The sequence below is a fragment of the Dunckerocampus dactyliophorus genome, chromosome 2 (assembly GCF_027744805.1).
Source record: "Dunckerocampus dactyliophorus isolate RoL2022-P2 chromosome 2, RoL_Ddac_1.1, whole genome shotgun sequence".
In the NCBI taxonomy this organism is placed as follows: Eukaryota; Metazoa; Chordata; class Actinopteri; order Syngnathiformes; family Syngnathidae; genus Dunckerocampus; species Dunckerocampus dactyliophorus.
The window spans coordinates 20,491,738-20,516,500 of NC_072820.1; the positions used below are offsets into that span (position 1 = coordinate 20,491,738).

General features: G+C 43.0%; 1 protein-coding gene across 12 annotated transcripts in view; it reads left to right on the forward strand.

Moving 5' to 3' along the window:
• LOC129176911 (partitioning defective 3 homolog) overlaps nt 1-24,763 on the forward strand; it is a 169,401-nt gene that overhangs the window by 75,692 nt on the left and 68,946 nt on the right. For 10 of the 12 annotated variants that reach the window (XR_008569530.1, XR_008569531.1, XM_054767419.1 and 7 more), the window contains exons 6-13: nt 989-1,083; nt 2,811-2,894; nt 4,299-4,424; nt 6,437-6,852; nt 11,447-11,586; nt 12,030-12,158; nt 17,035-17,076; nt 24,145-24,333. Coding sequence is in view for 10 of the 12 variants with exons in the window: in XM_054767419.1 (XP_054623394.1) it covers nt 989-1,083; nt 2,811-2,894; nt 4,299-4,424; nt 6,437-6,852; nt 11,447-11,586; nt 12,030-12,158; nt 17,035-17,076; nt 24,145-24,333 (1,221 nt within the window). In the remaining 2 variants the exon portion in view is untranslated. The remainder of the gene's footprint in view (nt 1-988; nt 1,084-2,810; nt 2,895-4,298; nt 4,425-6,436; nt 6,853-11,446; nt 11,587-12,029; nt 12,159-17,034; nt 17,077-24,144; nt 24,334-24,763) is intronic. The other 2 variants (XM_054767418.1, XM_054767422.1) reach the window with 2 other exon arrangements.

Here is a 24,763-nt window from a genome sequence, read left to right on the forward strand (position 1 = left end):
GTGACATGAAGGTGTTCCCTGCCCCGAATAGAGAGACAGGTCCTACCTAGAGGTGCCAGTCCATAGTACCTCCAATGACAGTCCCTTGGGAGGAGTCCCAACAAAAAAAGCCTGATGCCCCACAGCTGACTTGTTTTGGACTGGGCACCTCACTTCTTCTCCCTAAGGCCATATCCAGCCTCCATGTGCAAGGACGCTCATGCTGATTGCTTGTATCGGCAGTCTGATCGCTTCTATTACTATCATAAGAGTATTTAAAGTTTTTAAAAATAGTTTCTAGTTTCTATTTTTATTTCTTTTTTCTAAATGAGCAGGATAGGTCCCCTGAAAAAGTCATTTTTAGTAGTTTTTGTGAAATCTAACCTGGTAAATATAGCAGAAGATAAAAAAAATAAACTACATATTGAAGCCAGCAGACAGCATTTTTATTGGGAATATTTGAGTTATTTGACAATATTTGAGTCACGAAAGCTGTCCAGTGTTTTTTACTGCACAACCTTTGGTCCCATGACAAAAATACCAGCGTGAACGCTAAGCCAACCGCACCAACAAGTATCTTTTTATTTTTCTGGTCTGGACCAGAGTAGGGCTGCATAGTGGCCGAGTGGTTAGCATGTTGGCAACACAGTCAGGAGATGGGGAAGATCTGGGTTCGACTCTCCATTTGACTCCACATTGAGTTTGTATGTTCTCATGAATGCTCTCACTAGGTTAAGGTGAGGTTAATTGGCGACTCTAAATTGTCCATAGGTATGAATGTGAGGGTGAATGGTTGGTTGTGTATATGTGCCCTGCGATTGGTTGGCGACCAGCCCAGGGTGTACCTCTCGCCCAAAGTCAGCTGGGGACAAGCGGCATACAAAATGGATGGATAGATTACAGTACCAAACTGCAGCTTAAATGTGTCGATCAGTGCAAGACCAGCACCTAAAGTGTGTTATCATTCCACCGTCCACTAACGCTGATTTTTTTGTGTCTTTGTCTCCAGGAGGAAGAAGCAAGAGAGCGGCAGGAAAATGGATGTATTGAGCCACTTGGCCGTGTCGACTCCTGTATGGAGCACACCACCGTGAGGTCTCTAGAGTAAGTCCTTTAACCTTCAATCTGTCCTCTCTTGACCCTGAGTACAGCAGGCATTAATTTACCACCAAACATATTCAACATTTGGGGAAACTGTAACACAACACCAGAAAGCTTTTGTGTTGTTTTGGGACACACACACACACACACGCACAAGTCATTCCCAACCCCACGTCCTGTCACTTGAGTGGGTGCAGAAAGCCATCACAGCTCCCACACACTCGTCCACTCAGCTTCTGTTATTACCAAGCATCTTATGTTGCTCTGCTGCACGCTTCCACTTTGATATGCAGGTATGTTATTGTTATTATTACTGCTCGACTTTGGCTTCTCACGTCTCCAACTTGTCAACATGGGGCCCATTTTCCCCAAACTAATCATAGTTATTGTTTCTGAGCCGTAAGGCTGGATTATTCATGCTGAAGCACTGAACTACAAATACTAACAAATGTGCATCTTACACCAGAAGCTAGGTTTGACTTCTTCATACATATAGTATATGGACAAAAATATTGTGACGGCTACAGGAAGTTAGAAAGTGAAGAAAATCCTATTGTTGGAAGACATTCTCCAAGACTTTGGAGTGTCTCTGTGTGTTTCTTTGTGCCCCTCCCTTATATGCAGAACACACACTGTGCGTAGGGACCCACGGGCCCCATTTTGCTCAAGGGGGTGCATCCTCGGCAAACGCACAAATGAGACATAGAGCACCAAGTCAGCCCGAGGCAGGAGGGAGTGAAAAAAGAGACGAGTAATCTGACCCCACGCTCGTTGCCACAATGATTGACAGCATGCAGCAGAATAAGAGAATAAAATAGCAGAATTTACCCACCTGTCAGTTCCTGGTAGTGTAATGGTACAGCAGCTACCTTTTACGACAGAGTGTGCGACTTGGTCCCAGCCCAACAGCCAACTGCGTTATTTTTTTTTCACCCCTAAAAACAATTTATTGAACAATTATTTCCCCATGTGTTCGTATTACTCCAAAATATGCATCTAACTAAATTCAGATTCAAGTCAAATAGTATAAAAATAGCTTTTAAAGGGTGAGTTAAGGCCTAGTGATGGGGCCCAGGTAAATTTTTTTTTCATGGGGCCTAGAATTCCTGTTCTTGACACGGTCATTTTGGAATCAAGCATGCCTTTACAGACGTTGCTGTGTGCACTGGGAACAGAAAAGCGTCTCCCCCAAAGTGTTCTCACGAAATTGGAAGCATACCATTGTCATAATGTCTTACGAAGATGAAGAAAAAAGGTTCAGGGACAGCTAAGGTCTCTGGTCCTGAGACTTTTGTCCACCAAGTGTACATCACAGCATGGATGAGAAGTCTTGGTTGAAGATGAAATGAGATGTTTTTCCTTAATAAGGTTGCTTTAAGTACACGTGTAGTGTAATTAATCTACTTTATTGGACATACTGTAAGTATAAGCATAAAGTCATTTCCAGACTTTAACTACGAAGAAAAAGTCAGGACTTTAAATTAGCTCCAGTGGACGTTATTATTTTCACCCTTTTTTTTTGTCAACCAGCTTCCTCTAAGTTTTATTATGCTTTTCTCAGATTTTACTTGGTTTTCCTCATTTTGCTGTCAACACCTTCTTATTTTCTGTTTTTCCCCACAATGCCTTTTATTGATTTTATTCATGATTCCTGTCATCACGTTTCCTCATTTTCTGTTTGGTGTCCCCCACCCCATCTCCACCTGGTCCTCCCCTTTCCGGCATCACAGAGACATAGTCAAAGTGGTGGAGGTGACAAACGATGGCGGGCCCCTAGGAATCCACGTGGTGCCTTTCAGTGGCAGGGACCGCAGGTAAAAATATCTCGCCCAGAAGGGAGGCTGCTGCTTTTAAAGCGATAACAATGTTGCTGTTTTTTTTTGTATTTTCTTAGACGATAATTGCCCGCCTACATGACAAATGGGTTTTTATTTTTGGAAAAAAGAAATCTTGAAGAGTTTGCAACGTGCCTTTTTAGCAGCCATGTGTCGCTGCTTGATGATGCTTAAACACTCGTCTGTATCATGAAGCCATTTGCCAGTTTAATGTGATCAATCATGGCGATTTGAGGCCTGCAGGTGACAGTCATATTTCTCTGAGGCTCCTGTCACATCTGCTTTGCACAATACACGCACACACACACACACACACACACACACTGTGTCAGGAGCACACGAGCACAGCTGGAACAAGGCTAGGGAGGCATCAGAGGAATTTCACATCTGGTTTGAATATTCCCAGAGAGGCCACAGTCCAAGTGGAGGAACACTTGAGAGCAGAGCCAAATAAGATCTGTGACGATACAAAAGTGGCTCTTGTACTTCACTGGAAGTCAAGACCATATCACATTCTTCCCTGGCTGACTCAATCGTCCTAAAAGCACATTTGTAATGCACTTTTCCTTTATTGGCAAAATGTGTGGGCAGGCGTTGCTCCAAGATTAAGCTTTCATCAGAGGAGTAGGCCCTTTGCAGCAAATCACATTGTGTTCCCACTCAAATCCAATCAGTGGGAATGTTTGTGAACGGTTTCACCCTCCCTGAACTTTGCTGCCCTCACTGTAATCACATTCTCATTTGTATTGAATTAGACGCCTTAGCAGGGGCTGAGTGTTAAACTGTACAATCTACTCAATTTACTGAGGTGGCACGCACTCAGACAAGCCCTTTTGAGGAAAAAAGTGCTTTAATACCAAGAGGACTGTTTGGTTTGCCGCATCTTTCACTATATCCACTCCTGGGTTCCTGTTTTGGGCCTGGCTCTGTAATCCGAAGCGTGCCCTTTCAGGTGAAGCTAGCTCCTTTTGCACGCTAAGCCAGTTTGCCACACTGGATTACAAGCATGGCGGCTCAGGTGCTTGAAGTTGTCACGCCATGATAGGCAGACCTCAACCCAACTGCTAAAAATACACCTTTGTGCTCAGAGAATGGGTACAAGAGTTGCTGAGTTACAGTTCTGACTGTAGCCTCATTTATAACAACACAAATAGCAGGACTGTACTTGAGGTTTGAGTCACATTTCCACCAAACAGTCCAGTCCAGTTGAGCTTATTCATACTCGTCGGTCTTTAGTGCTTGATGGAAACAAAGCTTTTTCTTTACTAAGGTAGAACTTAGTCTTCACTCCATGAGAGGTCACTGATATGCTGCCCTAAAGCAGCCATACTGAGCCCACAATGTGTCTTCTATTGTGTTGACTTTGAGCTTTGGACCTTTCAGGACTCTTGGCTTGTTGGTCAAGCGTCTGGAGCATGGAGGCAAGGCCCAGCAGCAAGGCCTTTTCCAGGAGAGCGACTGTATCGTCAGAATCAATAATGGCGACCTGAGAAACATCCGTTTTGAACAGTAAGACAGCAGCTGTGCCGCTGAGTTCTGGAGGCCTGCTGCAGGACTTTTGATGGCTTAACAAGCCTTCATTGTTCACCTTTGCTTCTTCCCTCTACTTTTTCTTACCGTCTTCTCCTGCCAGTATTGTGTTTGGTGGCCGACATCATGGGCAAATGCGCAGCAACGTCCAAACGCTCTAAACATGGACATGATCCATAACCAAAAACATCCACACACCATAAAACATATGCTATGGGAAAGTGCTGCAAATTAAAAATGCTGCAATCACATAAATTCTTCAGGGCCAAAGACAAATGCAAATGCAAAATAAAAAGGCTGCAAATGCCAAAAACACACATAAAACCCCCAAAACAACAGCCTGAGAGAAATGCTGCAAATTCACAGAGCAAAACGGAAGTTAATCGGGCTACCTACCAGGGGCACCGGACCTGAGGGATAGCCAACAAGACGTGAGTGAGACACCCAAAAGAAAGTTGACTGATAATCCTCAGATTTGGTAGCCTGGCTAACTTCTGTTTTATTCCATCAATTTGCAGCATTTCTCTCATGCAGTTGTTTTTGGGTTTTGTGTGTGTGTGATGGTTTTGGCGATTGCAGCATTTTTCTTTAGCATTTGTTTTTGATCCTGCTGCGTTCATGTGATTGCAGCATTTTCCCGTTGCATGTGTTTAAAGGTGTTTGTGCTCAGTTTTGGATCATTTCTCTGTTTGGAGCGTTTGGACATTGTTGCACGTTCAGGCCTCCTGCTGCTCAAGCTAACATTTCCTTGTTTGGCTCCAACAGTGGATGTGATCTCTACAATCCTATCAGCTTTTATTCCCGTAGTGCTTCCCCTCGTCCCTTTTAGAGAAGAAAATAAGGCTTCTAACACTCCTAGCTATCTTGTTACTGCTCGTCCCGCTTTTTTCGTCATTCCTTGTCTATGCATATCCACCTGCTAACATTCCTAACTTCTCATTAGAGCCTACATGCTGCATGGATGCAGACACTTGTTTTAAGTTGTGTGTGTTTTGATGAGGTGTTTGTGCTTCATGGATGATATCCATATTATGTGGCGAGTATCATACCAAGTATATCTCGCACGCTTGCCATGCGGATGCTAATGGGTTTATCCAGTTGCACCGCCCCAAACGGGGGATTTGTATGGAGCGGCGCTTATAATGCTCATGCTGTGTCAGTAACGTTATTGTAGGATCCTCGTCAATATGTGGCAACAGTTTTGAGCACGTACTTGCAAAGTTAATCTCGCTGCAGCCAAGAGAAAGAGACCCGCATAGCAGAAGCTGGTTAGAAAAGATGTTACAGTAGGAGGGAGTTTTTTTTTTGTCATTTTATTGCGGTGTCCCGGGTCTCGTCACTTTGATGCAACGTGATGCTACATGCAGGCAACTCGCATTTCTTGTCTGCTACTCCAACAAGTCCATCCTCCCCAGGGAACTTTATTAGTTTGCTGGGAAAAAAGCAGGCTGTGGAATTTCACAACACATTTTTTCAACAGTGGGGTGGAATGTAATAGAAGGTCTTGTTCCGCCGCCATTCGCCAAAATGGCCACTCAGCTGCCAGGGGCCAGTGGACAAGTCATAGCAACATGTGATGGAGCGCAGCAAAGGATCTGCTGCTCCAGGGTGCTGACAAGCCAACATAAGGTTCCATTTGGGCCTACTGTACATGAGCTTGCACCGCCTGGGCGACTGAGGGGGTTAGTAGACTAGATTTTCAGCAAACCATCCAATCCATGGGGGGCTGCTACTCATCCACAGCCAAATGATGGGATTAAGCGATTGAGCTGTCAGAAAGGGTTCAGCCCTCTAATTTTAGAAGTTCTCATGCTAACAGGACTTCATAATTAACACAATGTTCATATGCTCGAAGATGGATGGAGAATGTACGTAAGACATGTGAGAGAGCGGGCGTAGAAAGACGATAGATGACTCTTAGAGGTGTTTTTTACTGCACTTAACACCTTTGTTGACTCTCTTCTGTGAACATGTTCACCTCCTCTTTCCAGAGCCCAGAACATGTTTCGTCAGGCCATGTGCTCTTCGGTCATCATGTTCCACGTGGTTCCCTCATCCATGAAGGCCCATTATGAGCAGCTGTCCCATGCAGAGAGGAACCTTGCTTACTCTTCGGGCCGCTTCACCCCTGACTCTGTGTCCAGCAGCACCATCTCCGGGATGGATCACACCACCCCTCACAGGATGTCCCGACATGGCTCCCAAACGCACTCGCACTCTCACTCTCACTCTCATCCTCACCCTCATTCAGACCAGACTGATGGCTACCCACCCTTAAGTCACCCGGCCGTCTGTGCTGCAAAACCTCCCACTGGTCAGATCCACTCACCTCAGAGGAACACAACCCCTACCCCTGGTGGCTATAGTAAAAAGGTCGGGAGGAGGCTCAACATTCTGCTGAAGAAAGGTAAGGGGAAACAGGTTGGGAGTGAGATTTACACATACAGTGGCGTGAAAAAGTGTTTGTCCCCTTCCTGATTTCTCTTTTTTTTTTTGCATTTTTGACACACTTAAATGTTTCCGATTGTCAAACAAATTTAAATATTAGTCAATCACAACACAAATGAACATACTATTCAGTTTTTAAATGAACCGTTTTATTATTAAAGGAGAAAAAAAATCCAAACCTACATAGCCCTGTGTGAAAAAGTGATTACCCCCCTGTTAATACATAACTTAAGTGAGATTAAATGCAATCTATCAGTTTGAAAAAGGTTATAAAGCCATTTCTAAAGCTTTGGGACTCCAGCGAACCACAGTGAGAGCCATTATCCACAAATGGCAAAAACATGGAACAGTGGCAGTCCCAGGTGTAGCCGGCCAACCAAAATGACCCCAAGAGTGCAGCAACGACTCATCCAAGAGGTCACAAAAGACCCCACAATATCCTCCAAAGAACTGCAAACCTTGCTTGCTTCAGTTAAGGTCAGTGTTCATGACTCAACCATAAGAAAGATACTGTGCAAAAACGGCCTGCATGGCAGAGTTCCAAGACCAAAACCACTGCTGAACAAAAAGAGCATTAAGGCCCATCTCAATTTTGCCAGAAAACATCTTGATGATCCCCAAGACCTTTGGGAAAATAGCCTGTAGTCTGACGAGACAAAAGTTTAACTTTTTGGAAGGTGTTTGTCCCACTACATCTGATGTAAGAGTAGTGCCGCATTTCAGAAAACAAACAACATACCAACAGTAAAATATGGTGGTGGTAGTGTGATGGTCGGGTGCTGTTTTATTGCTTCAGGACCTGGAAGGCTTGTGATAAATGGAACCATGAATTCTGCTGTCTACCAATAAATCCTGAAGCAGAATGTCCGGCCATCTGTTTGTGACCTCAAGCTGAAACCAACTTGGGTTCTCCAGCAGGACAATGATCCAAAACACACCAGCAAGTCCATCTCTGAATCGCTGAACAAAATTAAGACTTTGGAGATGCCTAGTCAAAGTCCTGACCTGAATCCTATTGAGATGCTGTAGCATGACCTTAAAAAGGCGGTTCATGCTGGAAAACCCTCTAATATGGCTGAATTACAACAATTCTGCAAAAATGAGTAGGCCAAAATTCACTTTTTCACACGGGGCCATGTAGGCTTGGATTTTTTTCTCCCTTGATAATAAAAAGTTTCATTCAAACACTCCATTTTGTGTTCAGTTGTGTTGTCATTGAGTAATATTTACATTTGTTTGATCTGAAACATTTAAGTGTGACAAACATGCAAAAAAAATGAGAAATCAGGAAGGGGGGCCAAACCCTTTTTCCACACCACTGTATGCCCCTTTCAGGTGCGACAGAGGACCTACTGTCCACAATCAAGCAGAGGTTGATCAAGCAGAGGTCAAGCCCTGATCATCGCTGTATTTAATTAGGAAATGCACAAATTCAGCCACTTTTACTTAAGGATTAATGATTGACTTATGATTGAAATTGTACAGAAAATACATTTTGAACAGACCACTGCTCAAATATTATTTTTTATGTTGTTAGTTTTTTATTTTAATAATGACATCCCTGAAGTGAAACAACCATACACCATACCATCACACCATCATTGTCCCTGTTTCCAGCGCTTAAAGCAAGGTCCATTAAATTACGTTTTAGGTTTAAATTGAAACTTACTAAGTCACTCACATTGTACACAGAACACAAACTATATTAATTCATTAAAAAAATAATGAAAAGATAATAAAGAGAACGCACTGGAAGGGGTGTTGCAAGGGAGGGAGAGATGCTTATTTGCAAGGGGAAGTCTCAGTGTTGAGACCACTATGCTGCTTAGTTATCACAGAGGAGATCCTTTGATACAGTATGTGCAAAGATACCGTCTTTATCCTTCATGATGGTTGCGGTGTTTGAGTTGATCAATGTTGATCAGCATTTCTCTACCTTCTGATGATTTCTACACATTCTCTTTCCTTTTCTTTGACACACCGCAATCAGAAGAGTCCGCTTCATGATGGGAAGACATAATGAAGGGCGAAAAAAGTTAACTAAAAAGAACAAAAGTGACATTGTACTTCTTCAGTGTTTGGATTCGCGAAAATGTATTATTCCATCTATGTATTCTTTCACTGCACACACGTAACTAGTTCTTTTTTCTTTTGGTACAGGATTAATAATTTATGGGAGTGTGTTGTGACCACGAAATGTTGTAAAACACTGGTGTGGTATGAAGCAACAGGCAGATGTGGGAATCTCTTTCATAGATTAAATGCTGAGATTTCCAGGGTGTAGCCTTTAACTGACAGTTGGCACAGGTGGCGCTCACCTCTGCCAATAGGAAGCCAGGCATCGGGGGCCAGAGAGCTTGTTGCTAAGCAGTGGCTGGTCCCTTTGCGCTGTCAAGATGTCACAGCAAAGAGGCTGACAGGACTGCACCATATGCCGGAGCAAGTTTTCACCCAAATCCACTTCCTCTCTCGGGACCGGAGTGGAGCATAAATCATCAAGCACACAGCTGGTTGTTGTTGGTGCTTTTTCCACTTGTCCCCCTTCACCCCTCCCTCAGCCCCCAAATCTCCTTACATGCCACCAGACCTGTTGTGCTGGCAGAGATGGTATCTTTTCTCGTTGCGCCTGATGTTTGCTGTTGTGAAAGCAGATGTTAGCGGAGATTAGCAGCGTTTTGCAAGGGACCGCTCTCCTCGTCTGTGTGTTTCGGCGCGCTGACTTAATCCCAGCTCTGAGCGCGGATTTAAACATCTGCATTGTTTGTTTGTTTCAGTCGCCACCGCAATAAATGCTGCAAGCATCAAACTCCGTCGCAGCAGAGGAAATTGTTTAGGTGCGTCTCCATCACGCTAATGGGCCTTTTTGGAGATCCTCCTCCCTGTTTAAATGAGGCAGTGCTCCAGTGTAATAGCGCACCCCATGTGCCTGCGGGGACGTGATTGTCTCATCAGTGTGGAGGATTAGGAGGAGGATGTGAAGCAGAATAGCTTCTGTGTTTTGCTTTGGTCAGACGGGCCGCTGGGATTAGTGCGCATGCAGCTTGAATGCTCATTATTGTCTTCACATTATGTGTTTACAGTAATTTGGCAGACTTTCTTAGCAAAGCTCTCTGATGTGAACACGCAGACACTTGATCAGTGTTCTCAACCTGCACTTTTGGACATAAGTGCGTCTTATCAGCACCATAGCAGGTAGACGATTGTGTCCGCTTTCAATGAATCATCCACCACGTTAACGAGTGACCTCTACACTTGCTACTGATAATTACTTCCAACCTGTTGCTTCCCAACATTAATCATCAACTTGGTGATTACTATAAAAAACATAAATACAGCGACAGTCTGGACAGGAAGGAGACTTAATCATCATTTCCTGCTCCTAATTGCGCTCATCATTGCTTTGGTTATCCATCAGCGGTGTTGATTTTTGATACGTCTGTGTGCTACTGCTAAAGATTATGGATGTCCTGTCCTCGTTCAATCAATTTGCTGTATCAAGAATTGAGACAAAATCTACTTTGTGATCAGTTCTATCGCAAGAATTCCTCCTTTACAAATTAATAATAATGTTCAATTTTGATTGACACTCTCAGAAAGGTATTGATTTAACAATTGGATGTACTCGTGCGAGTTTCATTCATACGACGGCGATGTAAGTTGAGTTTTAGTATAAGCCGGAACTTTATAACGTAAAAGAACACCTCAGTCACTCTCACACAGTACACAGAACACATGAAGGACATAAAATACATGAATAAAATGATTAAATACAATAATTAAATGATACATAGTAAAAAAAAAAAAAAAAAAAAAAGAACAACTCCTTACTTTATCTCTGTGGTTGTCCTTTACACTGGAAGGGGTGTTGCAAGGGAGGGAGAGAGAGCCTTATTGGGAGGAGGACGTCTGAATAATGGGACCACTTTGCTGCTTAATTATCACTGTCCATTTAATAGGAGCATATCCTTTCACATGTTCAAAGATACCATCTTTTTTTCTTCATGATGGTAGCTACAGTCGAACGCCTGACACCCAGAATGTGGCAAATGTTGAGTCTGCCTCACGCTTGGGAGACATAATGAAGGGAAAAAAGTTCACTAAAAAGAACTAAAATTATTTTGTCCTTCCTCAGTGTGGCGGTTCCTCAGTTACCCTTCTGTACTATAGTAATCATTTATGAGAGGGCGTACATAACGACAAAACATCATAACACGAAACATTGTAACAGAAGGACCGCCTGTATGTTTATTATTGTGCTTGTACTGTACTGTATCATACTGACAGCTGTGTCTTCCCACTTTATTTAGCTTACACAGACTAGTATGTACTGTTGAGCCAATAGGGGCCGCCTCGATACAGGAAGTTCTAATAAAACCAGCAAAATGACATAAATGGTCCCTCTGGGTAAGACAGTTATTTCTGCTTGCCAACCTTTTGTTTACTCTTCAGTCTCAGGGTGGTCGTTTAAGTGGCTCCCGCTGCAATTGTCCGAGCTAACTTCACATCCAGTAGCAGCTTATGTTTGATGCTCCTCCTCACGTCTGGTCCCACAGGGCCGGAAGGACTCGGCTTCAGCATCACTTCACGTGATGTCCCCATCGGCGGCTCGGCGCCCATCTACGTGAAGAACATTCTCCCACGTGGAGCTGCCATTCAAGATGGCCGCCTCAAGGCTGGTGACAGGTTACTGGAAGTAAGAAGGACTTAAGTGCGCAATTGAACATGTCCAAAAAGGAGTCAGAAGAAGCAGAGCTTATTTAATGCTACCTCTTCTCCATTTCTCTGCAGTTACTGAGAGTTTGTTTACGTCTTGTGTTTAGTTTAATATGTACCTGGTTACTATTTGCTTACAGGGGACAAATTATAAGAATGTGTAAAAATAAAGTTAAATAGTAAGTTAAGTTGGTAGATATTTTATTGGGTAATAAGTAAAAATTGACAAGAATGTTAAAAGGACATCATCAAATTCAAATGATGTACAAAGCCAAAAACGGCAATCATATGAAGTTACTGTATCCTGCCTTGTAATATCATGTTATTCCTCAGGGGGTGACAGTGAGTCACTGTAGACCTGAGAATCGAAATGTGACAGTAGAAAGCATAACGGCTGACATTAACCGGCGTTATTTTGCTCAGGTAAATGGAGTGGAACTAAATGGGCGGACACAGGAAGAGGTGGTGTCTATCCTCAGGGCCACGCCCATGGGGGGCTCGGTTGGGCTGCTGGTTCTCCGCCAGGAGGATGCGTTCCTCCTTCGAGAAGTGGTACGTACTATATATATATTACCCTCCACCTCTGCTGCAAAGCAACACTGTTAGCATCATGTTGTTTGCATTAAGCATGCAGACTGACCCCCCTCCCTTATTGTTATTAGGCGGCTGCTAGCATGAGAGGAAACTCTTTTCTCTTTATCTCTCCTCGCCTCGTCCGCCTTCGCTCCATCTCTGCCTCTCTTTATCTGTCACCCCCCCACCCTCACCACCACCATTACCCCCGTCTTTGGCTACTTTCCTCTCACTTTGAGAGCCAGCCTCCTCCGTCTTCTCTCCTCCGAGCTGACGTGTGTATATGTGTGTTTATGAGCAGACACACGCAGACCTGCTTGTAAGCGTAGCAATCACGTAAGGCCACAGAAACTACCGCGCAACTCCTACAAACTCTTCTCACTCTGGTTCTCATTTAGAGCTGTGCGCGAGGCCAGATGTTAGAGGTAATTGCCTGTGCAGTAAATGAGATGTGATGTCCCACACATCTGCTTACATCAAAGTTGGATTAATAAGTGCTCTCGTAATTACACAGACCAAAAAAAAAAGGAAAAGCTAAAGTGCAAGGGATGATTGAGGAGTGCCGTCTGGTTTTAAACTCCTCTCTCCCTCCCTGGTGTAACTCAACTCTTTCAGTAGCATCCTAGCACCAAGCAGGCCTCAAGTCTTATTTTCTTTCTTCTATTGACATAGAGGCCTTGCCCATCGGCCTGCAGGGACATTGGAGGCAAAAGCAGCCAGGAGTGTCAATCAAACTGCTTATTGGTGCCAATTATGGCTGTGAGGGATGCAGAGCACGCATTGGACGAGAGGAAGTGGCTTCTGTGTAGATGAGAGCTGGGTTTTGAGTCGGACTCATCACCATCTCATCACCACTCGGCATGTAGAGGAAGTCCACTGTACTAAAAGAGGACACTTACTGAAAGCAAAGCATTTTTACAGACGAGGGGGGCACGTTTGTGTATTACATACACTTTAATTCCAGCCAAAGCCAGTCTTTTGACAACACATTTACAAGGTGTTAGTAGGTATTGAGCTCTAAATATTCCCTTTAGTCTGTTGCAATGCTTGCAATGTTTTCTTTCTTAGTTCCTCCTTAACACAACTGATAACAGTTGTTATCCTATAACAATCCTATGCTGCTCATTTCAAGGGCTTTTAAAATGATATTATATTGTTTATTAATTAATGGAACTCCACTGGAGAGAGTCAGTGTGTTTGCTCTTGCTCTTTGATTTGACCCTGATCTTATTTTCAAACCGCACACTGATTACATTTGTAAGAGAATGTATGGTTGTCTTGGTTCTCTACCGATTAATCGTTTTTCATTCCATATCAGGAAAAGAATGATTTCACAGCTGTTACTTTCCATACTTTATTATGCTGATGTTGTTTACCAAAACACCACTGACACTCCTCAAACCTCTCAATATTTTACATACTGGTAACTCTTGATGCAGATTTGGCTTGAGATGTCCGTTCAGAACTCACCATTGCATCATGGAGGCTTCAGCCTGAATCCAGGCGTCGGTTTCCCTGGTACATGTTTCTTTTTAAATGTATTCACTTACATGTTCCACCATACTTTAAACAGCTTAAGACCAATCACTTTTTCAAACTTCCTAAAATCTGTAAAGAAATAGGTCACAGGTCAAGTTCAAAGCCCTATCTGATTGGAATAATCTTCCTTCTGCTCTGTTACGTCTTTTAAGTCAAATTTATTTTTCCACTTACAAGCTAGGGTTGGGCGATATGGACCTTAGCATGTATCACAATACTTTTGGGATGTATCACGATATGACGATATAATAAAATTCAGCGGAGTCTTGTAAAAGAAAAAAACTACAAACCTTAACCCATATACTTAAATACACTTGTCTCAAATTGTAAAGCACATTTATTGATTTATTGGCAACAAACTGTGCAATACAGTAAGTGCATTTAGTGTCTACCAAACTAGATCAGTGCAAAGTGTTCGGAATTCAAGTATGTAGTTGAGTAGCAACTGCAAATTGCAAAACAGTAATACAGCTAAATATTGTATGAACAAACGGAGTAAACATGAGTTTCAAACTTTCAAAAGGCAACTATGATTGGACTTTTAAGATTTTTGGTCAATAACACCAACATATTAACTGTGCTGGGTTTCAGTAGCGTTCTTTGCATGTCACCACATTGCCACCAGAAATAAACACTCTCGGTGTGTACTTGTTGCAGGAATACACAAGTAGTTCTTTGCCAACCGACTAACAAAGGAAAAATGTACTTCATGCATATTCCACCATACCAAATAACCTTGCAAATAGCTTTCTAACTCACCAACCATCCCTCCATATTCTATGCCGCCTATACAAGTTAGGGTCGCGGGGGTATGCTGGAGCCTATCCCAGCTAACTTCGGGCAAGAGGCGGGGATTGGCTGGACTGGTCACCAGCCAATCGCAGGGCACATATAGAGAGACAATCATTCACGCTCACATTCATACCTATGGACAATTCGCCAATTAACCTAGCATGCATGTTTTTTGGGAGGAAACCGGTGTACCCTGAGAATACCCACGCACACACGGGGAGAGCATGCAAACTCTACACAGAGATGCCCAAGCGGAGATTCGAACCATGGTCTACTCAACAACCAACTTGTCTCTATCAGAAAGGCAGTCAGTTTCAGTAGAAGGTTCCTTGAAAAAGCTTCCAAGGCCTTTCCTTTGCTTTTTTGGCACATTGTTTCCATTTTCTGTTGATTCAGGCATAGAACGTTTGATTATCTGAGTTCTGAGTCCTCCTCTTTTCTCAACAGCAGCTCACCATTGAAGAGGTGCTGAGTAGGCTTCAAGCAGGACACAGTCACATAATTCTCAGATGATAAGACATCAGCAAAGGCCCAAGTGCTTTACTGACAGAGTCCAAAACATCTAAATCCTGCCATGAAGGCACCAGATGCCGGCTTGACCTGTCAGCTGCAAGGACATTAGTGATGGCCTTCTCTTGCTCAAGCAGCCGTTGAGTCATCCTCTGCCTCGACCCCCATCGTGTGACTGATACATTCACTAATTTGTGCTGTGGAAGGTCCAAACCATCTTGTGCCTTCCTGAGTGCCTGCTGTATTTTCCAGCTATGGGAGAATCCACCAACAATCTTCCCTTGGGTCTAGCTTGGGATCTTTGATGCTTATCTCTGAAAAACAAAATGAACATAATTGTAAAAAATACTTTAACCCTTATTGTTCTGGCTGTAACTCAACTACAGTAAAAAAAAAAAAGCGCCAAAACTAATTTATTTTTTATCTAAACTTGAAAAGTAAAAACAGTCAAATATATTAAAAAGACAAAGTTAAATGGTTATTCATTTTTGATTATTTTGCTTATGCATTAAAACATTAAATATGCAGTATTAATAATAAAGTAATAAATGATTATTTTGTATCTAAGACAAACAAATGCCTATAAAAATTGTGACAAGTGCACATATGTTCATGACAAAAAAGTAAGCTTACCTATGACACTGTGTAAAGAGTGTTCAAAGCAAGCCAGGGTATTCCAGTTGTTCAGGGCAGCTGCTTTCACAACATTAGATCCAATGTCAGTCCTTGCACACACTTGTTTCTGCTCATCTACGTCCCATTCCTGGAGAAACTCCTTCAACTCACTTGCAATGTTTTCACCTGTGTTCCTCAGGAAAAAAAACTTGTCTGGAGACAGTATGACTTCAAAGTCCAGTCGCTGGTTATGGAGTGAACCGTGAGGCTAATATATTGTTGAGTCGCTCGACTACTCCACGTCTGTAGTCGAGGCAAAAAACTCCACTGTAGTCATGGTTGTTTTCAGTTTTTCACGGCAGTCCTGATACAGTGCAGGGTACTGTGGTTTTTGAGAAATACTTTCATGAAGGCCTTGGTTCAAATTTGAGGACGAGGCGATTAAATCCTATATTATTAAATCCTAGAGTATAAAGGCATCATATCTTTGGCTAAATAATATGACAGTGCATCAGTCAGTTCATGCCATCGTTTCCTTTTCTTGTCATAAGGAAGGCCATGAGCAAAAGCTTTTTGTATTTTTGATTGGGTCAGTGTAGACATGCTCGCTGACTCTGTCTCACGCTTCATGACACACTCTTCGTACTCAACTCTGTGTCCGTGCTTGAGATATTAGAACAAATTTGTCGTGTTCCCACCTTTTTCCTTCACCATTGCTTTGCAAACTTTGCATATTATAGTCTCTTGCTTCACATCTGCTCTATCGGAACCAAACCACTTCCATATTACAGAGATACCCCGTTTAGCAACAATTTCTCCGTGTGAAGTCTCCGCTTTCCCTCCACCTTCAACCATGCTCATTTTCTCTCTTTTATTGTCTCTACTCTGCTTTTCTTCACTGTATTAACGCCAATGCGTCAATACAGAGCGCCGCGGAAAAACACGTCATCATCTCTGCTTTTTCCCGTTTTAAATGATCATTTATACCAGTATAAGTCTTTTTAGAAGAATTTATACTGGTATAAAAATTGGGTGTAGGGGCTGTGGAAGTGGTAGAGTAGTGTGTTTTTGTGTTTATTGTGTATATGTATTGTGTATATTACGTATGTTTGTATTTTCTACATCTGTGTTGGGACCCCCTCGAAAACAACATGCTGCATATACTTCATAAATCTTTTATACTTATAAGTAAAGTTGTGTATAGGGTAAATTTGCGTTCTTCTCCTCTTGTCCGAAACGCTCATATAACTTAAAAAAGGCACCAGTCTCATGATATGGAACATCCACATCATGTAGAACAACAATACATACGTCTGAAAAGTTGCAAATGTAGGCCCCTTTTAAGTGCTCAGTTTGTTACTTTGCATTACGATTGACTTTTGCTTTTTCTTGCTCCTAGGCTGCTGAGGCCCAGACGCAGATGCAAAGCCCCAGAGATTTGGTAAGACTGGAGCCCCCCCGCCCCCAGGCCCAAAATCCCCTTTGCATGTTTGCAATCTGTGAGAGCACCAAGCTGATGACAACAAAACAAAGTGAGAGCCTCTAGTCACGCAAAGAAAAGTGACGCTAATTTTAATCCGTAGCGGGCTTCATCTGTATGGACTGTGTGTTGGAATAATGCGCTTCATCGCACCCCTCAGTGTCAGTCAGAGGAGGCGGGGAATAGAAAAAAAATTCTTCATTTGTAGGCTGTGGATGAGCTCGTTCGTCTGGCTGCTGGTGCATGAGGCGAATGATAAAATAATCTTTTTGCTTCTCCTCTGGCTTCATTGGCAGGGGAAAAGTCAGAGCAAGTCCTCTGTTGCCAAACTCAAACTTGAGAAACACATCTGGGACGGAGGCGCATGACATATGCGGCGTAATTATCACCACTCGTAAACACCCCACAGCTGAACGTAAACATCTTTCGTTTGTGACTCTTTCCCCTGCGGTGGCTGATTAGTGTGGCGGTCGTATGAACACCGACTTCCAGCAGCGCAAATGCCACCATTGTTCCTGGAAGGAACGCTTGAGTTTCCACTAACTTTTTCTACAGAGGGCCGTATAAATAAAAGTTAAAGGGGAGGTGGGGGTGGGGGCACTTTGATACATTTTATACATTAAAGGTGCTAAAACCAATCCATCCATTCTTTTTCTATGCTGCTAATCCTCATTAGGGTGGCGCAGGTATGCTGGAGCCTTTCCCAGCTGACTTTGGGCGAGAGGCGGGGTACACCCTGGACTGGTCGCCAACCAATCGCAGGGCACATATAGACAAACAACCATTCACACTCACATTCATACCTATGGACAATTTAGAGTAGCCAATTAACCTAACATGCATGTTTTTGGAATGTGGGAGGAAACCGGAGTACCCGCACGGGGAGAACATGCAAATTAGGTGACAAAGCAAATTAGTGTAAAATCTAATGTATACTACTACTATGGACAATTTAGAGTCACCAATTAACCTAACAGAGAGGGAGGATACACAAGTACCCGGAGTATAATATACTCCTGATCAAAATTTTAAGACCATTTTGCACTGTTGGATCTTAAAGAGGTTCTAAATAGATCTTCTAAATGCAAAATAAAGAAATGGGAGTCAGACAAAAATAAAATGAGTAATCAATTTATTGACCCGTAGTTGAATGAAACCACTCGTGTCCTGAGATGGCAGTGTAGGCAGACTGAGTGAAAATGGAAGAAGGATGGAGTTCATGTGCAGTATCACTAGGCATCTTAAGGGACAATCCTGCCACTTACCGCAAAAACTAAATACTTATCAAACATCTCTGGCAATAGCCATCTCCGCAGAGTGTTATGTCACACCATTACTTCTGTCATTAACCCTGTGACTGCTGTTTTTAATGATGTTTCTGAACACACTTGTAATACACTTCAACAGTTTTTTGTGGATAAGGTCGCAACGGTCAGACAATCCATCCCAAAGGTTTTAGTTGCTGGTCTGCCTGGCTCCCCTGTAAAACACACCTTTGTGAACTTTGAGACAATTTCCACTCCTCTTCTTAAAAAAACAGCTGAACCCCACCAACTGCTACCTTAGATGTTATCCCTGCAAGGATAATGAAGGAGGTTATGGATACCATTGGTCTCAGCCTTATTCATTTCATTAACAGCTGCTTCAGGCTTGTTATTGTCCCCACTGCCCTTAATCAAGCTGTAGTTAGACCACTTCTCAAAAAGCTATGTCCAATTTCCGTCCAATTTCACATCTGCCCTTCCTTTCCAAGGTCATGGAGAAACTTGTCCTCTCACAACTCCAGTCATATCTGTCATAATATCAGAATATTGCTACCAAGTTGCAATCGGGCTTTAGAACTCGCCACAGGACAGAATCCGTGTTATTGAAAGTGCACAATGACGTTCTCACAGCCCTTGACGCTAAAAACGCTGTTGTGCTGGTGCTTTTAGACCTTAACAGCTGCTTTTGATAATGTGGACCACTCAGTCCTCATTTCCCGCCTGGAACACTGCGTTGGCCTTCGCGGCTCTATGCTTAAATGGTTCATGTCATATGTCACTAACAGGACTTTTTCAGTAATTATTAATGATTTTTCCTCTACAACCGCTCCCCACTCCTCTGGCATACCCCAGGGTTCAATCCTTGGGCCTACCTTATTTTCACTATACATGCTGCCATTAGGACCAATCGTCTCCAGGAACAATATCCATGTTCATTTTTATGCTGATGATGTACAGCTCTACCTACCAGTAATGCTGAGTGACAAGAACGCCCTAGATCCCCTCCATAACTGATTACATGATATCAAACAATGGTTGTTGCATAATTTCCTTCATTTAAATGAAAGAAAAACAGAATACATTGTTTTTAGCGCTAATTCACTACATAGTGCACCCAATTTAAAAACTCCCACCCTTCTTTTTGTTCCTGCCGTGAAAGACTTTGGTGTGTTTTTTGACAACAGCCTAAAGTTTGATAAGCAAATTAGTTCTTTGAACATAGCAGTTTTTTTCTACCTCAGGCTCCTGGCAAAGGTAAAGCCCTTTTTTATCAAGAACACATCCTGAAAAAGCGATTCATGCATTCATCAGCTTGAGACTCGATTGCTGTAATGCCCTTTTGTAGTGGAGTAAATCAATCCCTCCTCAGCAGGCTCCAGTTGGTGCAGCTGCTCGCCTTCTCACTAATGCTACAAAACATGCCCATATCACACCAGTTCTCTTTTCTCTCCATTGGCTCCCGGTACAGTCTACAATCAATTTTAAAGTCCTCCTATTTGTGTTGAAGGCCATTAATGGCCTTGCTCCAGCATACTTGGCTGAACTTTTAACTGTCCGTCACCACTCCAGGGCCTTGCAACACACAACATTGGAAGTCCAGAGGACGAAATACAAAAAATGGGGGGATCGCTCTTTTGCCGCGTTTGCCCCCAAGCTTTGGAACTCCCTTCCACCCGTGCAATGGTCTATTACAGAGCTATCAGTTTTTAAATCTCATTTAAAAACTCATTTATTCAGACTGGCATTTGACACAAGATGATTATGAGCATTTTAGATGTGATTCTGTGCATGTATATTTATTTTCTTTTAGTTGACCTTATTATATCTATTGTGGGGGAGAGGGTTGCGTTATGGTGTTAAACTTTCGATGAACTGATGAACAGCCTGTTTTAGTTTAATGGTTGTTTGCAATATTTTGAGGGGGGGGGGGCTTGTGATGCCATTCTTATCTGCATAATGGACCATGGCACATGTCCATGTAGTTTTTATGGACACTGTGGGAGACAAAAAATTGTGCAAAAAACGTATATGTTTACAATTACACAACAACCTTTCGTCGCTTCTTTTTGTTGTTTTTGGTCACAAGCAGGATGGAACCGCCTTTGTTTTTAGATGCAACAGCAACAGCTGTTTATTGAGAAGAGTGATATGTCTCAGAAAAGTCGCTAGATTTGTCACGCGTCGCTGTTTTTAAAAAACAGAATCTAGAGGGGGTGTGAATACTGGCTTAATATAATGACATATAAGTGGCTCAGTTGGCAACACTGATCCCTCCTGCTACGTCTTTTTATTCTCTGGCAGACCAGGTACATATGAGGTGTGTTAAGAAGCAGAGTTACAATGCCATCTATTGTACGGAGTTGGGATGACAAACTGCATTCACACAGTCCCATTATAATGTGTTTATGAGCGAGGGTATCGCAAAAGATTTTTAAAGAACATTGTAAGCATCCTTTTTATTGCACTTTAATACCACTGCGTGTCAAAAAATGCTATAAACTTTCATCCCAAGAATGCCATTTGTATCCAGGGAAGCAAAAATGTAAAACAATTGAGGTGCAGGTATGATTTCAAAGGTGATAAATGTCTTCTCACACACTTGTTAGATGCTGATGGTGTTCCCAGCAGCACCTGCCACTGACAACAACGCAATGATCAAAGGCATCCGTCTGCAATGATGGCTTCATAATGGCGTCATAACGTGAAACATTCAGCCGCATTGTTTACTCCATTACTCATGCGGGCTTATGGGCGATATTGCATAATAACAATACAGCAGAGGCACTGTGCCAGGATGCGATCTGTCACACGTGCACACACACACACACACACACACACACACACATGGCCATCTGCAGCACGCTGTTAGCATGTGTTTAGCATGACACAGCATTAACCTGAGATCTACCGTAGCTGCCTTTAGGACGTCGAGTGAGGGTGTTCAATCATCTTAACCAATCAGGTTGCAAAGTAGGCGGGACTTAATATTCTCCCAAGCGGCACCATTGTTTTTGACAGCTGATAAGTGCAAAGTCGTATGATATGTACGTCGATGTGTGCCTCCATCCGACAGACTCTCTCCCACCTGGCACTCGGTGCACCTCCACGTTGCTGTCAGCCTGTTGACACATGGTGTCGCCATGGCGCCCAAGGGCCTGCTGTCAAAAAGAGAAGAGAGAGAGAGAGGAGAGTGTGGATGCAGCAACAAAGTACACTGACACTAAATGCAGCCATGTTTGATGTCAACGGCGAGGGGTGGGGTAGCAGGGTGATTTGGAGAAAAACATTGAGCGAGGGATGAAGAGAATGAATAGAAGGATAGATATGACAAACATCAATACTTCTCAAGTCAGTTCTCCTCTCCTTAATTATTTTCCTTCCTCCAAACTCCAAACATCCTTTGTCTCTGCTCATTTTCTTCTTTCCACCATCCTTCCATCTCTCCAGTCAGCTTCTTCCTCCCTTCATTGTCATCTTTATCCCTCCTGCCCTTTATTGCTTCCTCTCCTCACTTTCCTTACTCACACCGCTCTCCTATCCCATTCCTCCCTCCATCCCTCCCTTCCTCCTCCTCTAACACCTCTTTTCCTCCTCAACTTGTGTTCGTCCTTCACTCCCCCATCGTCCTTCGTGCCTGCCTCTCTTATCCTATTCATTCTTTTTTTTTAAATCAATTTTTTCCTTCCTTTACGCCATCTCTCCTTGTTCTTTCCACCCTCCTACCCTTTCTTCTTTCGTAACTTACTTTATTCACAGCCTTTCTCAACATTTGGCCTCTTTTTGTCCCTTATTTGTGGGAGAAAAATTTGCCCTCAGTGTACTTTTTTTTCTGCTGTCAAGATGACAACTTAGTTGGGCCATAGGTGAGCTGGATGCTGATCCGCTAATCGGTCCAGACACGGCAGTGTAGTGTGCGTGTGTGTCTGTTTGTTTGTTTCTGTGTTTGGTCTTTATGCTGAGGAGGTGTGGAGGTGGAGCGTTGGGTGCATCAGAGGTACAGAGGAGGTCCACATGAGGTCTTCTCCTGCTGTAATGTTTGCTGTAATCAATCTATTTTCACATGTCGCCACAAATAGATTTGGCGCTAGCTGTTTGTTCTTGCTCATAAACACATTATGTCGGTGGAAGTCTGCTCATTAACGCACTTAATATGCACCTGGCCTGCCAGAGAATAAGATGACAGAGGTGGAAAGATCAGTGTTAACAACATTGGTGCAATATTTAGCAAGTAATCAGACTACTCCAGATACAATTTAATCAAAAAAAAAAAAAAAGTCAGTCACTTAGGACTGACCAGGTCTAGAGTGGCAAAGGTGTAGACACGTGCGTTAATGTTAAAGAACAATTTGTCTTTTATTTGGTGGATTTATTAAGCTGTGGCAGCGTTAGAAAAAAGTTTGTATAGGTTTCATCTTTTGTCTCGAAGCACATGACTGTGGTGCGTTCAAGGACCGCCGAACAAAGTGGACAATTCTTAATGGTGGATGACAAACGTCAATGAAAGACATAAACATGTAAACATTGTGGGCTCTCTAAAAGAGACTTCTCAATGACCAGCAGGTGCTGCTGTAACCCCTCCCCCAACTCACAAGAGTCTTGTTTGTGACATTAAAATTGTCACAAACTGACAATTGTGTCGATTAAAATTGTAAAATTAAAACATTGTCTTCTACCACATTATTCACCTCTCCTACTGTGACTATTACAATTGCATGCAAATGCATCATGGACAATGATGCAAATGAAACAATGACATCATAACATCATCCGCCCCCCCGCCCCGCCCAAAACCCACCACCGCCACCTATAGATTGCAGTCATGTGTGAAGTCCGTCTCTCTCAAAGGTGTCTTCTTGGCTGTGGACACTTTAGATAAAGCAACAAGAGGGACAGCAGACTTGAAGGGGCAAATTAGACTTGAAGCCACTTTTAAGTGGACACGTTTGTTTGAGTTATTAAGAATAAAGTGTTTGTAAAAGAGGTCGTAACAGTGAAGATGGTCCATTTTGGAGCACTGTGTTATTTTCAGTCTCAGCAGATAATTTCCTGCCTTCCTCTAGTTTGTTTTCAGTGTAACAGGATTGATTTATTTGTGTAATTGAATTCCGGACGTGGGGCTCAGGCATAATTACATTCCTGTTGTCTCATGTTGTTATTCCTCAACACTTCCTGATGATCACATGCAAGTCATTTTATTTCCCGTCCAAATCCCAGGATGCGTTTATTTGTCTGTGCACTGTGAGAGTGCTCTTCATCCTTCCTTCCTCTTCCTATATCTTCCATCCCTCCTCCTCTTCCTCGCTGAGCCGTTCCAACGGAGCAATTCCACGTCTCTCCCGGCAAACAAAGGCAGCTAATGACATGCTGACACCGAGCCCGATGATTGAATTCATTAGGCATGCACGATAATTGCCAGGCGCCGGCGTGCACGCAGCCGTCTATTCAGAGGACAGCTGTCAAATAACAAGCGGGAGAGAATGCCGTTTATTGTCAAGAGAGGGAATGTGGAGCGAGAGCGAGGCGAGCACCTGTTGTGGAGGCAGAGAGCTCGGCAAGGATGCTGTGTTGATGCAGGGTTACCGTGACGATCACCAAGATCAGTTTCTGTCCCGATGCACTCAAATTCAACAATCACATCTTTTCTCCAGTTTGAAACCCGTTTTCTAATGTGATGGAAACAAGCCCTTGTACTACTTGCGCTAATAGCAACCGCTAACGTTGCCGTCCTTTGACTCCCATCTCAAGGTGCTTTGTCTCCTTGCAGAAGGCGGAAGAAGACGAGCTGGTGCTGACTCCAGACGGCACCAGGGAGTTTCTGACCTTTGAGATCCCGCTCAGTGACTCTGGCTCAGCGGGTTTGGGCGTCAGCGTTAAGGGCAACCGGTCCAAGGAGAACCACGCCGACCTCGGCATCTTTGTCAAGTCCATCATCAATGGAGGGGCGGCCTGCAAGGTCAGCTTGGCTTGGTTTGACTTTAATTCATACGAGACTGGGAGGAAAACATGGAATTATTGAGGCCAAAAAACGGACTCTTCAATTAATTTCAATGTTATTGTTGGTTCAAGGTGCATTGCATCAGCATCAGAGTGCTTTTAAACTCATTAACACCTCGCAAACATCTAATAGCTGGTTAGCATGTAGTATTCTTTTAAAACTCAGTCCAAGTTGTTAAACTTTGCAAGAAAATAATCAATTTGTTTATGAGACTTGTTAGTTTATCTGAATTTCTTGTTAGAACTCCAAAGCGAAACATTTAGCTAATGACGACTGCATTAGTTTTTAGCACTACTGACTTAAAGGTGCAATTGTTAGCATCTCTGTTGCTATCAGGATAGACCAGTGCTAAATACATTACCAAAAATATAAGCATAACAGTTTTTTT